The 14,646-nt window shown below is 60.9% G+C and overlaps 2 protein-coding genes across 2 annotated transcripts; one reads left to right on the top strand and one right to left on the bottom strand.

Annotated features, from left to right (window-relative positions):
* The first annotated feature begins 252 nt into the window (after nt 1-252).
* Nucleotides 253-10,238, top strand: VASP (vasodilator stimulated phosphoprotein). Its single transcript, XM_063182742.1, is given in 18 exon segments — nt 253-318; nt 321-367; nt 2,956-3,044; nt 3,083-3,165; nt 4,606-4,713; nt 4,715-4,775; nt 6,540-6,579; nt 6,581-6,598; nt 7,344-7,400; nt 7,494-7,725; nt 8,553-8,668; nt 9,083-9,128; nt 9,229-9,309; nt 9,312-9,333; nt 9,475-9,520; nt 9,610-9,676; nt 9,914-9,971; nt 10,104-10,238. Coding segments are annotated over 18 exon segments (1,275 nt in total). The 3' UTR covers nt 10,142-10,238.
* A 180-nt stretch (nt 10,239-10,418) lies between these two features.
* Nucleotides 10,419-14,511, bottom strand: LOC134434040 (uncharacterized). The gene is given in 4 exon segments (XM_063182735.1): nt 10,419-10,789; nt 10,792-11,016; nt 11,019-11,369; nt 14,365-14,511. Coding segments are annotated over 4 exon segments (1,071 nt in total). The 5' UTR covers nt 14,507-14,511; the 3' UTR covers nt 10,419-10,436.
* Between the last annotated feature and the right edge of the window lie 135 nt (nt 14,512-14,646).

The raw sequence follows: 14,646 nt of genomic DNA, 5'->3' as shown, positions 1-14,646 counted from the left end.
TGTCGTTACTGGGAGTTATTGGGAGGGCACTGGATGATACTGGGAGTTACTGGGTGGGCACTGGGAGTTACTGGGAGTTACTGGGAGGGCACTGGATGGTACTGGACGATACTGGGAGTTACTGGGAGGCCACTGGTCGTTACTGGTCCCGCGAGCCCCCCCCCCCCCCGGTGCCGTTTCCCGGCCGCCGTTCCCGGGAGGGGCGGGGCGGGGCCGGGCGGTGGGCGTGGCCATACCCATAGGGGCGTGACCATGCCCGTGGGGGGCGGGGCCTCTCGCCGGGACCGGCGGGTCCGGCCCCCCCCCCCCCCCCCCCCTCCCCGCCGCCACCGGAAGGGCCCGGAGCGGGCGCGGGCGCCGGCATGAGGTGAACGGGGACGGGAACGGGGGGAACCGGGAGAGACTGGGAGCGACTGGGAGCCACTGGGAGCGACTGGGAGCGACCGGGGGCGCCGGGGGCACCGGAGCTGGGGGCACCGGCGGAAGCGTTAACGGGAACTGGGGAGCGGCACCGGGAGAACTGGGAAAGGGAACTGGGAGGGACTGGGATCGGTGCTGGGAGGCGCTGGGATGAACTGGGATTAACTGGGAGGCACTGGGATGAGCCGGGAGAGCCGGTAACGGGCGGCGGGCGGTCCCGGGGGTGCCGGTAACGGGCGCTGGGGGCAGCGGGCGGCGCCGGTAACGGGTACGGGGAGCGACTGGGAGCAACTGGGAATCGATACTGGGAGCGCTGGGAGAACTGGAACCGGGGGCTGCGGGCACTGGGAGCGCCGGGAGCCGGAACTGGGAGCGCCGGGAAAACCGGAAGCGGCACTGGGAGCACTGGGAGCACTGGGAGCCGGAACTGGGAGCACTGGGAATTGATACTGGGAGCGCTGGGAGCGCCGGGAGCCGGAACTGGGAGCGCCGGGAAAACCGGGAAGTGGCACTGGGAGCACTGGGAGCACTGGGATCCGGAACTGGGAGCACTGGGAGCACTGGGAATCGATACTGGGAGCACTGGGAGCACTGGGAATCGATACTGGGAACACTGGGATCCGGAACTGGGAGCGCCGGGAAAACCGGGAAGCGGCACTGGGAGCCCTGGGAGCACTGGGATCCGGAACTGGGAGCGCCGGGAGCACTGGGAGCACTGGGAATCGATACTGGGAGCACTGGGAATCGATACTGGGAGCACTGGGAACACTGGGAGCCGGAACTGGGAGCACTGGGAGCACCGGGAATTGATACTGGGAGCACTGGGAGCACTGGGAACTGGAACTGGGAGCACTGGGAGAGCCGGGATCCGGAACTGGGAGCGCCGGGATCCGGAACTGGGAGCACTGGGAATTGATACTGGGAGCACTGGGAACTGGAACTGGGAGCACTGGGAGAGCCGGGATCCGGAACTGGGAGCGCCGGGATCCGGAACTGGGAGCACTGGGAGCACTGGGGATCGGTACTGGGAGCGTCGGGAGCTGGGACTGGGGCAACTGGGAATTGGTACTGGGTTTACTGGGAGCGCTGGGGACCGATACTGGGAGCACTGGGAGCACTGGGAATACTGGGGAAGTTGGACTGGGGTAACTGGGAATGGGTACTGGGAGCACTGGGAGTGCCAGGAAACGGAACTGGAGCACTGGGAATGGATACTGGGATGGATACTGGTTTTACTGGGAGCACTGGGATGGATACTGGGACGGATACTGGGCTTTACTGGGAGCACTGGGATGGATACTGGGACGGATACTGGCGTTACTGGGAGCACTGGGAATGGATACTGGGACGGATACTGGGCTTTACTGGGAGCACTGGGAGTGGGGGAGGGGCGGCCCCGGGGCAGAAGAGGAAGGAAAAGGGGGGAGGGGGGGGGAGGAGGGGGGGGGGCGGTTTTGGGGTTCCAGCCCCGTTTTTGGGGTTCCTCTTCCCCATTTTTTGGGGTCCCCAGCCCCCATTTTTGGGGTTCCAGCCCCGTTTTTGGGGTCCCCAGCCCCCATTCTCGGTGTTTTTTCCCCGTTTCTGGGCTCGGAGCCCCCCAGGGGAGGGGTCCCCAATTTCGGGGGGGGCTCTGAGCCCGTCGGGGGCCGCTCCCACCCCCAGGTTTTGCATTCCCAGCCCCATTTTTTCCAGTTCCCTCCCATTTTTTGGTGTTTTTTCCCCGTTTTTTGGTGCTTTTTCCCCGTTTTTTGGTGTTTTTTCGCCGTTTTTTTTGGGATTTTTCCCAATTTTGGGGTTTTTCTCCCCAATCTCGGGGGTCTCTGACCCCGTGTCCCCCTCCCCACAGCGAGCGTGCCCTGTGCACGGCCAGGGCCGTGGTGCTGCTCTATGGGGCGGTCTGACCCCATTTTTTGGTGTTTTTTCCCCATTTTTTGGTGTTTTTTCCCCGTTTTTCGGGATTTTTCCCAATTTTGGGGTTTTTCTCCCCAATTTTGGGCTAACCTCGCTGTCCCCCCGTAGTGAGCGTGCCCTGTGCACGGCCAGGGCCGTGGTGCTGCTCTATGGGGCGGTCTGACCCCATTTTTTGGTGCTTTTTCCCCATTTTTTGGTCCTTTTCCCCCGTTTTTTCGGGATTTTTCCCAATTTTGGGGTTTTTTCCCCCAATTTTGGGGTAACCTCACTCTCCCCCCACAGCGAGCGTGCCCTGTGCACAGCCAGGGCCGTGGTGCTGCTCTATGGGGCGGTCTGACCCCATTTTTTGGTGTTTTTTCCCCGTTTTTTTGGTGTTTTTTCGCCGTTTTTTCAGGATTTTTCCCAATTTTGGGGTTTTTCTCCCCAATCTCGGGGGTCTCTGACCCCGTGTCCCCCTCCCCACAGCGAGCGTGCCCTGTGCACGGCCAGGGCCGTGGTGCTGCTCTATGGGGCAGTTTAATCCCGTTTTTTGGTGTTTTTTCGCCGTTTTTTCGGGATTTTTCCCAATTTTGGGTATTTTTCCCCCAATCTCGGGGGTCCCTGACCCCGTGTCCCCCTCCCCAGCGAGCGTGCCCTGTGCACGGCCAGGGCCGTGGTGCTGCTCTATGACGAGGCGCAGAAGCTCTGGGTGCCCGCGGGGGGGGGTCCCGGCGGGCGGGGCCGGGGGCGCGCCCCCCCCCCCCCCACGGCCCCCCCAGCTGTGTCCAGCTGTTCCACCAGCCCGGCTCGCTCGCCTTCCGCATCGTGGGGCGGCGCCCCCCGCCCGAGCAGCAGGTGGGGGGCACCTGGGGGGCACCTGGGGGGGGGTTGGGGGCATTTATGGGGCACCTGGGGGGCGTTTTGGGGGGGGTTTGGGGGTGTTTGGGGGCATTTATGGGGCACCTGGGGGGCGTTTGGGGGGGTTCGGGGGGGGTTTGGGGGTGTTTGGGGGCATTTATGGGGCACCTGGGGGGGTTTGGGGGCATTTATGGGGCAGCTGGGGGCATTTGGGGAGGGTTTGGGGGGGGTTTGGGGGCATTTATGGGGCACCTAAAGGGGTGTTTGGGGGGGGTTTGGGGGCATTTATGGGGCACCTGAGGGCATTTGGGGGCGGTTTGGGGGGGTTTGGGGGCATTTATGGGGCACCTGGGCGGGTTTGGGGGGCATTTGGGGGTGTTTGGGGGCATTTATGGGGCACCCGAGGGGCGTTTGGGGGGTGTTTGGGGGGCATCTGAGGGGCTTTGGGGGCAGTCAGGGGGATGGCAGGGGACACCTGGGGCTACCTGGGGGGCATTTGAGGGGTATCTGGGGGGGTCTTTGGGGGGCATTTGGGGGGTATCTGGGGGGGTCTTTGGGGGGCATTTGAGGGGTATCTGGGGGGTTTTTACCCCTCCAGGTGGTGCTGAACTGCCCCCTGTGCAATGCCTTGAGTCTGGGGGCAGTTCTGACCCCGTTTTGCCCCCGTTCTGTCCCCGTTTTGCCCCGATTTGCCCCCCAGGTGGTGCTGAACTGCCCCCTGTGCAATGCCCCGGGTCTGGGGGCAGTTCTGACCCCGTTCTGCCCCGATTTGCCCTGTTCTGCCCCCCCAGGTGGTGCTGAACTGCCCCCTGTGCAATGCCCCGGGTCTGGGGGCAGTTCTGACCCCTTTTTTGCCCCTGTTTTGCCCCCGTTTTGCCCCCGTTTTGCCCCGTTTTGCCCCCCCAGGTGGTGCTGAACTGCCCCCTGTGCAATGCCCTGAGTCTGGGGGCAGTTCTGACCCCGTTCTGTCCCCGTTTTGCCCCCGATTTGCCCCCCCAGGTGGTGCTGAACTGCCCCCTGTGCAATGCCTTGAGTCTGGGGGCAGTTCTGACCCCGTTTTGCCCCCGTTTTGCCCCCGATTTGCCCCCCAGGTGGTGCTGAACTGCCCCCTGTGCAATGCCCCGGGTCTGGGGGCAGTTCTGACCCCCGTTTTGCCCCCGTTTTGCCCCCGTTTTGCCCCGATTTGCCCCCCCAGGTGGTGCTGAACTGCCCCCTGTGCAATGCCCGGGTCTGGGGGCAGTTCTGACCCCGTTCTGACCCCGTTTTGCCCCTGTTTTGCCCCGTTTTGCCCCCGTTTTGCCCCCGTTCTGACCCCGTTTTGCCCCGATTTGCCCCCCCCAGGTGGTGCTGAACTGCCCCCTGTGCCATCCCCCCTGAGTCTGGGGGCAGTTCTGACCCCGTTTTGCCCCCGTTTTGCCCCCGTTTTGCCCCCCCCAGGTGGTGCTGAACTGCCCCCTGTCGCGGGGGCTGCGCTACAGCCAGGCCACCCCCCAGTTCCACCAGTGGCGCGAGGGGCGCCGGGTCTGGGGGCTCAGCTTCGGCGCCCCCCCCCGAGGCCGCCCAGTTCGCCGCCGCCGTGCTGAGGGCGCTGCAGGCCATCGAGCAGGGTGAGACTGGGGGGCTCTGACACCCCCAGACCCACAGTGACACCCCCAGACCCACACTGGCACCCCCGGACCCACACTGGCACCCCCAGACCCACAGTGACATCCCCGGACCCACAGTGACACCCCCAGACCCTCTGTGGGACCCCTGTGTGACCCCCAGACCCACATTGACACCCCCAGACCCACACTGACACCCCCAGACCCACATTGACACCCCCAGACCCACAGTGACACCCCCAGACCCACAGTGGCACCCCCAGACCCACAGTGACACCCCCAGACCCACATTGACACCCCCAGACCCACACTGACACCCCCAGACCCACAGTGACACCCCCAGACCCACAGTGGCACCCCCAGACCCTCTGTGGGACCCCTGTGTGAGCCCCAAATCCCCGCGACACCCCCGGACCCACATTGACACCCCCAGACCCACAGTGACACCCCCAGACCCACACTGGCACCCCCGGACCCACATTGACACCCCCACACCCACAGTGACACCCCCGGACCCACATTGACACCCCCAGACCCACAGTGACACCCCCGGACCCATGACCCCTTCTTGTGTACCAAAATCCAGCATAAATCCCCCCAAAACCAACCCCCAAATCCCCCCAAAACCAACCCCCAAATCCCCCAAAACCAACCCCCAAATCCCCCTTAAATTCAACCCACAAATCCCCCCCAAAACCAACCCCAAAACCCCAAAATCCGTTCTGAGACCCCTCAAAATCAAACCCCACAAACCCCCCAATCCCCCCCCCCCAAATCCGGCCATAAATCACCCCAAAATCAGTCCCAAACCTCCCACAAATCCCCCCAAATCCCACCCCAGACCCTCCCCAAATCCCGCCATCAATCCCCCAAAACCAACCCCAAATCCCACCCGAACCAACCCCAGATCCCCCCCAAATCCATCCCCAAAATCCCCCCAAATCCAGCCATAAACCCCCCCAAAATCAACCCCAAACCCCCCAAATCCATCCCCAAAATCCCCCCAAATCCGGGCATAAAGCCCCCCAAAATCAACCCCAAATCCCCCCAAATCCATCCCCAAAACAAACCCCAAATCCAGCCATAAACCCCCCCAAAATCAACCCCAAACCCCCCAAAATCAACCCCAAATCCGGGCATAAAGCCCCCCAAAATCAACCCCAAATCCCCCAAAATCCCCCAAATCCAGCCATAAACCCCCCCCAAAACAAACCCCAAATCCAGGCATAAAGCCCCCAAAATCAACCCCAAATCCCCCCAAAGTCAGCCCCCAAGTCCCCCCAAAATCAACCCCAAATCCCCCCAAAACCAACCCCCAAATCCCCCCAAAATCAACCCCAAATCCCCCCAAAATCAACCCCAAATCCCCCAAAACCAACCCCGAATCCCCCCAAAGTCAGCCCTCAAGTCCCCCAAAATCAGCCCCCAAATCCCCCCAAAGTCAGCCCCCAAATCCCCCCAAAACCAACCCCAAATCCCCCCAAAACCAACCCCAAATCCCCCCAAAATCAGCCCCCAAATCCCCCCAAACCAACCCCAAATCCCCCCAAAACCAACCCCAAATCCCCCCAAACCAACCCCAAATCCCCCCAAAATCAGCCCCCAAATCCCCCCAAAACCAACCCCGAATCCCCCCAAACCAACCCCGAATCCCCCCAAAACCAACCCCGAATCCCCCAAACCAACCCCGAATCCCCCCAAAACCAACCCCGAATCCCCCCAAAACCAACCCCAAATGTCCCCAAACGCCCCCCAATGTCCCCCCAGGGACCCCCCTGGCCTGGCCGGACCCCGATGGCTCCGCCCCCCCCTGAGCCCCCCGACAGGTGAGAACGGGGGGGGGGGGTCCCCAAATTTTGTGGGAGAAACCCCAAATTTTGTGGGAGAAACCCCAAATTTTAAGGGGGAAACCCCAAATTTTAAGGGTGGGGACCTGAATTTTTAGGGGGCAGAAAACCCCAAATTTTAAGGTGGGCGGGACCCCGAAACTTTGGGGGGGCGGATCCCAGATTATGGGGAGGAGCCCCCAAATTTTGAGGGAGAGAAACCCAAATTTTAATGATGGGAACTCCAAATTTTGAGAGGGGAAAATCCCAAATTTTGAGAGGGGAAAATCCCAAATTTTGAGGGGGGAAAATCCCAAATTTTGAGAGGGGAAAATCCCAAATTTTGAGAGGGGAAAATCCTAAATTTTGAGAGGGGAAAATCCCAAATTTGAGAGGGGGAAAATCCCAAACTTTAAGGGTGGGAACCTCAAATTTTGAGAGGGGAAAATCCCAAATTTTGAGAGGGGGAAAATCCCAAACTTTAAGGGTGGGAACCTCAAATTTTGAGAGAGGGAAAATCCCAAATTTTGAGAGGGAAAATCCCAAATTTTGAGAGAGGGAAAATCCCAAATTTTGAGGGGGAAAAGCGCAAATTTTGAGAGACGGAAAATCCCAAATTTTGAGAGGGGAAATCCCAAATTTTGGGGGGGAAAAGCGCAAATTTTAAGGGTGGGAACCCCGAATTTTTTTGGGGTAAAAACCCCCAAATTTTGGTGCTGACCCCTCCCCTCTCCTCCCCCCCCAGGCCGGTGATGGACGAGCCCGAGCGGCGCGGGTCAGGTGAGGGGGGCGGGGCTTCAGCGCTGGCCCCGCCCCGTATTCCGAGACCACGCCCCCTCCCCTTTTAACCCCGCCCCCTCCCCCCAATTTTTTTCTCCGTTTTTGCCCCCCCCAGGACCCCCGGCCGCCCCTCCCCCCCCCGCCCCCCCGGGCCCCCGCCCCCCCCGGGGCCCCCTCCCCCCCCCGGGCCCCCTCCCCCACCCTCGGGGGTCCCCCCGGCCCCGCCCCTGCCGGGCGTGGGGGGAGGGGCGGGCCCGGAGGGGGGGGGAGGGGCCGGGGGGGTCCCCGGGGGGGTCTCGGGGTTCGCGGCCGCCATCGCGGGGGCCAAGCTCAGGAAAGTGCCCAAGGTGAGCGACCGTTAATTAATTAGCTAATTAATTGATTATTAATTGAATTAAGTAATTAATTTAACTTTTTTTTTTTTTTTTTAATTTTTTTTCTAAAATTAAATTCCTTAAATTAATTAAATTAAATTATTAAATTATCCTGCAAGGTGAGAGTGTGTGCGCGGGGATAATAAAATAAATAAGTTGACTAATTTATTAAATTTATTGGTTAAAGAAATATTTATTATTCACATTTTTAAAATTAAATTGTTTAAACTGATTAAATTATTAAATGAAAGCTGCGGGGTGGGTCCATCAAGGCGAGTGTGTGTGGAGGGGTCAATGAATTAAATTAATTGTTAAATTAATTGGCTAACGAAACGTTTGTTAAATAATGATCTCTTAAAAATTAAATTAAATGAATTAAATAAACAGCATGGGGGCGTCCCTCAAGGTGAGTGTGGAGGGGAGTAATTAACGAGTTAATTAATTAATAACGTGGGTTTGGAATTAATGGGGGGAGCCCTTCAAGGTGAGCCTGGGACGGGGAATTAATTAATTAACAGGGTGGGGAGGTAATTAATTCATTAATGAAGAGGGTGGGGGTAAATAATGTGGGTAATGAATAGGGCGAGAGAATTAATGAATGGGGTAATTAATTAACAGCATATAAGAGGGAATTAATGGGGGGGTTCCTCAAGGTGGGTGCGGGGCGGGGTTAATTAATTAATTAATTATTAACAGCGTAGGAGGCGCAATTAATGGGGGGTGGGTTCCTCAATGTGAGTGGGGGGGGCTGGTTAGTTAATTAATTAATTAATCAATCAATCCTCCTTTTCTCCCTGCAGGACGAGCCCCCGAGCGGGGGCGTGGCCGGGGCTGGGGGCGGGGCCGCCCCCTCGGCCCCTCCCCCAAAATCGGGGGCGGGGCTGATGGAGGAGATGAGCGCCATGCTGGCCCGCAGGTGAGGGGGGGTCCCCAAAAATCCCAAAATCCCCCAAAAATCACAAAAAAAAAATCCCCAAAAACCCTCAAAATTTCCAAAATCCTAAAAAATCCCCAAAATCCCCAAAAATCCCCAAAAATCCTCAAAATTTCCAAAATCCTAAAAATCCCCCAGATTCCTCCAAAATCCCCAAAAATCCTCAAAATTTCCAAAATCCTAAAAATTCCCCAAAATCCCCAAAATCCCCAGATTCCCCAAAAATCCTCAAAATTTCCAAAATCCTAATAATTCCCCAAAATCCCCAAAAATCCTCAAAAATCCCCAAAAATCCCCAAAAATCCTCAAAATTTCCAAAATCCTAAAAATTCCCCAAAATCCCCCAAATTCCCCAGATTCCCACGCCGACCCCTCCTTTTGTCCCCTCCCCTTCAGGAGAAAAGCCGCGGAATCGCCCAAAAGGGACGATGACGTCACCGCCGTCAGTACCAACCCCCCCCCACCCCGTTCCTAATTTGGGGAGGGGTCTCTGCCCCTCCCCCACCCCCAATTTCGGATCTCCCCCCCTCCCCCCCCCGCAGGAAGAGGCGGAGCCCGGCGAGAGGAGGGCGGGGCCGGCGGCGGGTGAGCGCGCGGACTCCGTTCCCCAGCATGCACCGCGGCGGGGGGGCGCGCGGCGGGGCACGGTGCGGGCGCGCGGGGCACCATGGGAGTTGTAGTTCTTAAAGGGGAACGCGGCGGGTTTGCGCTTTTTGGGGAGGGGGCTTTTTTTTTGGGGGGGCTTTTTAAGGGTCCAACCCCTCACCCCCTTTTTTTTAACCCCTCAGAGCTCGTCCCGAGGCCGTGGCAAAAGTCCAGCTCCACCTTGCCCAGGTGAGTTTTGGGGAGGAGCTTGTTTTTTTTTGGGGAGGGGTCCTCAAATCAATTGTTTTAAGTATTTTAATGATTTGCCACCCCCACAGGATGAAATCGGCCACTCCAGCCACCCCCGAGCCCCACAATGAGCTGGACCTGGAGCGGTTCAAACTGGTACCGGTTTGGGTGGGGTCGGGGTCCGGAATTTGGGGAGGGGTCTGGGAGGGTTTGGGGGGATCCGGAATTTGGGGAGGGGGTCTGGAATTTACGGAGAGGGTCTGGAATTTTGGGGGAGGGGTCTGGGATTTGGGGGAGGGTCCCAAATTTGGGGAGGTGGTCTGGGATTTTGGGAGGGTCCCAAATTTGGGGAGGGGTCTCTGACGCCCCCTCCCCACGCCCCCCCCCCCCCAGGAGCTGCTGGAGGAGTTTCGGAAGGAGCTGCACAAAATGAAGGAGGAGCTCATCCAAGGTGGGCGAGGGGAATTTTGGGGAGGGGTCTCAGTGGGGGAGGGGTCACAATGACCCCTCCCCCCGACGACCCCTCCCCCAATTTTTATATTTTTTTTTTTTTTTTACATTTTTTTTTTTGCCCCTCCCCCAGCGCTGCTGACGGAGCTGAGGAAGCCGAACCGGCCCTGACCCCGCCCCCCCCCGCCAGGCCACGCCCACAATTTTGGGGAGGGTGGGGGAGGGGTCGGACACACCCCCCCCCAGCCCCTCCCCCACCCCATCTCACCCCCCACCCCCAGGCCGTGCCTTACCCTCACTAATTAATTGTTAATAATAATTAATTAGTGCCACACTGTGCCCCTCCCCCCCGCGCACATCACCGTGGGGGGAGGGCGGGAAGGGGAGCCCCTCCCCCCGCTCGTCCCCCCCTCCCCCACCCCCGTTTTTGGGGTGTTTTTTAAGTCACTTTTGGGTTTTTTTCACTTTATTTGCACCAATAAACGGTTTTTTTACGGGAAAAATTTAAATTAAATGTAAATGATTTTGTTTGGGGGGCGTGGCTGGCGTGGCCGCGCCCCTCAGAGGAAGCCACGCCCACTCCACAGAGCCGCCGGCACCCACCCACCAATCGTGGCGCTCCTTCTTGCCAGGCCCCGCCCCCATCGCGTTGGCCGCGCCAAAAGTGGCCACGCCCACCCTCCGCGTTAGCCCCGCCCCTTAAAGGCACAGAACGGAACGCACAGAGCGGGTTTAATGCGGGGGGGCGTGGCCTGTCACAGCGGGGGCGTGGCCTGATCCTGCAGCGCCATTCACAGCTTTGCTGGGGGCGTGTCCAGCTCCACCCTGGGCGTGTCCAGCTTCGCACTGGGCGTGTCCAGCTTCGCACTGGGCGTGGCCTGATCTTACATGGGCGTGGCTTGAGGTTCCCTGGGCGTGTCCATCCTTTCCCTGGTTCTGCCCCGCCCCTCCCTGGGCGTGTCCACCCTGGTTCTGCCCCGCCCCTCCCTGGGCGTGTCCCTGGTTATGCCCCGCCCCTCCGTTGTTCTGCCCCGCCCCTCCCTGGCGTGTCCAACCCCTCCCTGAGCGCTCCCAGCTCCACCCAGGGCGTGTCCCGCCCCACCCAACTCAAGCCCCGCCCCTGCCCGCCCCCGCAGCGCCTCCAGCTCCCTGCGCAGCTCGTCCAGGTGCTCGCGGAGCTCGGCCAGCGCCCGGTCCAGGTGCTCCTCGCGCCGCCGGCCCTGCCCCGCCTGCCGCAGGTACTCGAGGTAGAGGCAGAGCCCGCCCACGCCGAAGACGAGCGCCTCGCCCAGCAGCTCCGCCCCCAGCTCGGCCGCCGCCTCCTCGTTGAGCGGCTTCACCGCCGCGCCGCGGAACCCCAGCAGGCGCATCTTGGTGCGCATCTCCACCCAGTGGTAAACTGAGGCACGGAAATGAGAGAAACGGGGTAAACTGAGGCACGCGGAATGACTGACAGCATCTTGGTGCGCATCTCCACCCAGTGGTAAACTGAGGCACAGAAATGAGAGAAACAGGGTAAACTGAGGCACGCGGAATGAGTGACAGCATCTTGGTGCGCGTCTCCACCCAGGGGGGTAAACTGAGGCACAGAGGGAAACACGGGGTAAACTGAGGCACGGGGAATGAGTGACAGCATCTTGGTGCGCGTCTCCGCCCAGTGGTAAACTGAGGCACGGAGGGAAAAACGGGGGAAACTGAGGCATAGAAATGAGAGAAACAGGGAAACTGAGGCACAGAGAGAGAAATGGGGAAACTGAGGCACGGGAATGGGAAACTGAGGTACGGGAATGGGAAACTGAGGCACGGCAATGACTGAGAGCATCTTGGTGCGCATCTCCACCCAGTGGTAAACTGAGGCACAAAGGGAAAAACGGGGTAAACTGAGGCACGGAAATGAGAGAAACAGGGAAACTGAGGCACGCGGAATGAGTGACAGCATCTTGGTGCGCGTCTCCACCCAGTGGTAAACTGAGGCACGGAGGGAAAAACAGGGGGGAAACTGAGGCACAGAAATGAGAGAAACAGGGAAACTGAGGCACAGAGAGAGAAATGGGGAAACTGAGGCACGGGAATGGGAAACTGAGGCAGGGCAATGACTGAGAGCATCTTGGTGCGCATCTCCACCCAGTGGTAAACTGAGGCACGGAGGGAAACACAGGGGGTAAACTGAGGCACGGGGAATGAGTGACAGCATCTTGGTGCGCGTCTCCACCCAGGAGGTAAACTGAGGCACAGAGGGAAACACGGGGTAAACTGAGGCACGGGGAATGAGTGACAGCATCTTGGTGCGCGTCTCCGCCCAGTGGTAAACTGAGGCACGGAGGGAAAAACGGGGGAAACTGAGGCATAGAAATGAGAGAAACAGGGAAACTGAGGCACAGAGAGAGAAATGGGGAAACTGAGGCACGGGAATGGGAAACTGAGGTACGGGAATGGGAAACTGAGGCACGGCAATGACTGAGAGCATCTTGGTGCGCATCTCCACCCAGTGGTAAACTGAGGCACAAAGGGAAAAACGGGGTAAACTGAGGCACGGAAATGAGAGAAACAGGGAAACTGAGGCACGCGGAATGAGTGACAGCATCTTGGTGCGCGTCTCCACCCAGTGGTAAACTGAGGCACGGAGGGAAAAACAGGGGGGAAACTGAGGCACAGGAAACATCTCCACCCAGTGGTAAACTGAGGCACGGAGAGAGACACGGGGTAAACTGAGGCACAAAGGGAAAAACGGGGTAAACTGAGGCACGGGGAATGGGTGACAGCATCTTGGTGCGCATCTCCACCCAGTGGTAAACTGAGGCACGAAAATGGGGGAAACTGAGGCACGGGAAAGGGAAACTGAGGCACATCTTGGTGCGCATCTCCACCCAGGGGGTAAACTGAGGCACGGAGGGACACAGGGGGGAAACTGAGGCACGGGGAATGGGGAGGGAAGCTGAGGCACGGCAGAGGGGGAGTGGTGGTAAATCCCCCCCCAAACCAACCCCAGACCCCTCCAAAACCCAGCCCCAAAACCCCCCAAATCCAGCCCCAAATCCCCCCCAAATCCAGCCCCAAATCCCCCCAAATCCAGCCCAAAATCCACCCCCAGACCCCCCCCCGGTGTTCCCAATGTCCCCTCAATGTCCCCAGGTGTCCCCAGGTGTGCCCTCGGTGTCCCCAAGCCCCCATGACCCCTCCAAGGGGGGGTCCCAGCCCCCAAATGGTGCCCAGAGCGGGGTCCCCCTGTGTCCCCAGGTGTGTCCCCAGGTGTGTCCCCAGGTGTCCCCAAACCCCCGTGACCCCTGTCCCTCCCTCCAAAGGGGGGGTCCCACGCCCCAAAACCGCCCCAGAGCGGGGTCCCCCCGTGTCCCCAGGTGTGTCCCAGGTGTGTCCCCCCCAGCCGTGTCCCCAGCCGTGTCCCCAGGTGTGTCCCCCCCAGGTGTGTCCCCAGGTGTGTCCCCATGTCCCCAAGTGTCCCCAATCCCCCATGATCCCTCCAAGGGGGGATTCCCACGCCCCAAAACCGCCCCAGAGCGGGGTCCCCTCGTGTCCCCAGGTGTGTCCCCAGGTGTGTCCCCCCCAGCCGTGTCCCCCCCGTGTCCCCAGGTGTGTCCCCCCAGCCGTGTCCCGAGGTGTGTCCCCAGGTGTGTCCCCCCCGTGTCCCCAGCCGTGTCCCCAGCCCAGGTGTGTCCCCAGCCGTGTCCCCAGGTGTGTCCCCCCAGGTGTGTCCCCCCCAGGTGTGTCCCCCCCAGCCCAGGTGTGTCCCCAGCCGTGTCCCCCCCCAGGTGTGTCCCCCCCAGCCCAGGTGTGTCCCCAGCCGTGTCCCCAGCCGTGTCCTCAGCCCAGGTGTGCCCCCCCAGGTGTGCCTCCCCCAGGTGTGTCCCCCCCAGCCGTGTCCCCAGCCGTGTCCCCAGCCGTGTCCCCAGCCGTGTCCCCCCCAGGTGTGTCCCCCCCAGCCCAGGTGTGTCCCCAGCCGTGTCCCCAGGTGTGCCCCCCCCCAGCCGTGTCCCCAGCCGTGCCCCCCCCAGGTGTGTCCCCAGGTGTGTCCCCAGCCGTGTCCCCAGCCCAGGTGTGTCCCCAGCCCAGGTGTGTCCCCCCAGGTGTGTCCCCAGGTGTGTCCCCAGCCGTGTCCCCAGCCCAGGTGTGTCCCCAGCCCAGGTGTGTCCCCCCAGCCCAGGTGTGTTCCCCCAGCCGTGTCCCCAGCCGTGTCCCCAGGTGTGTCCCCAGCCGTGTCCCCCCCAGGTGTGTTCCCCCAGCCGTGTCCCCAGCCCAGGTGTGTCCCCCCCAGCCGTGTCCCCAGCCGTGTCCCCAGGTGTGTCCCCCCCAGCCCAGCCGTGTCCCCAGGTGTGTCCCCAGGTGTGCCCCCCCCAGGTGTGTCCCCCCCAGGCGTGTCCCCCCCAGGTGTCACTCACGCTGCGCGGGCGGCAGGCAGATGTAGGTGCGGAAGAAGGGCGACGCGCGCGCCCCCGCCTTGATGCGCGCGGCCAGGGGGCGGCTGAGCTGGCGCGCGCCCAGCGTCAGCAGCTTGGCCAGCGGGAACGCGCCCGCCACCATCGCGCCGCGAGCGGCCGGCGGGGGCGCGCCCGGATGACGTCACGGGGAGCGGGGGGAGGGGGCGGGGAGAGCCGGGACGCGCCCACCCTTCTTCCGTCCGTCCGTCCTTCCGTCCTCTTCGTCGGGGTCGGCGCCCCCTG

Source organism: Melospiza melodia, unplaced genomic scaffold, assembly GCF_035770615.1.
Source record: "Melospiza melodia melodia isolate bMelMel2 unplaced genomic scaffold, bMelMel2.pri scaffold_306, whole genome shotgun sequence".
NCBI lineage: Eukaryota > Metazoa > Chordata > Aves > Passeriformes > Passerellidae > Melospiza > Melospiza melodia.
The sequence above is the reverse complement of the archived record's forward strand: the minus strand, read 5'-3'. Positions and strand labels throughout refer to the sequence as shown.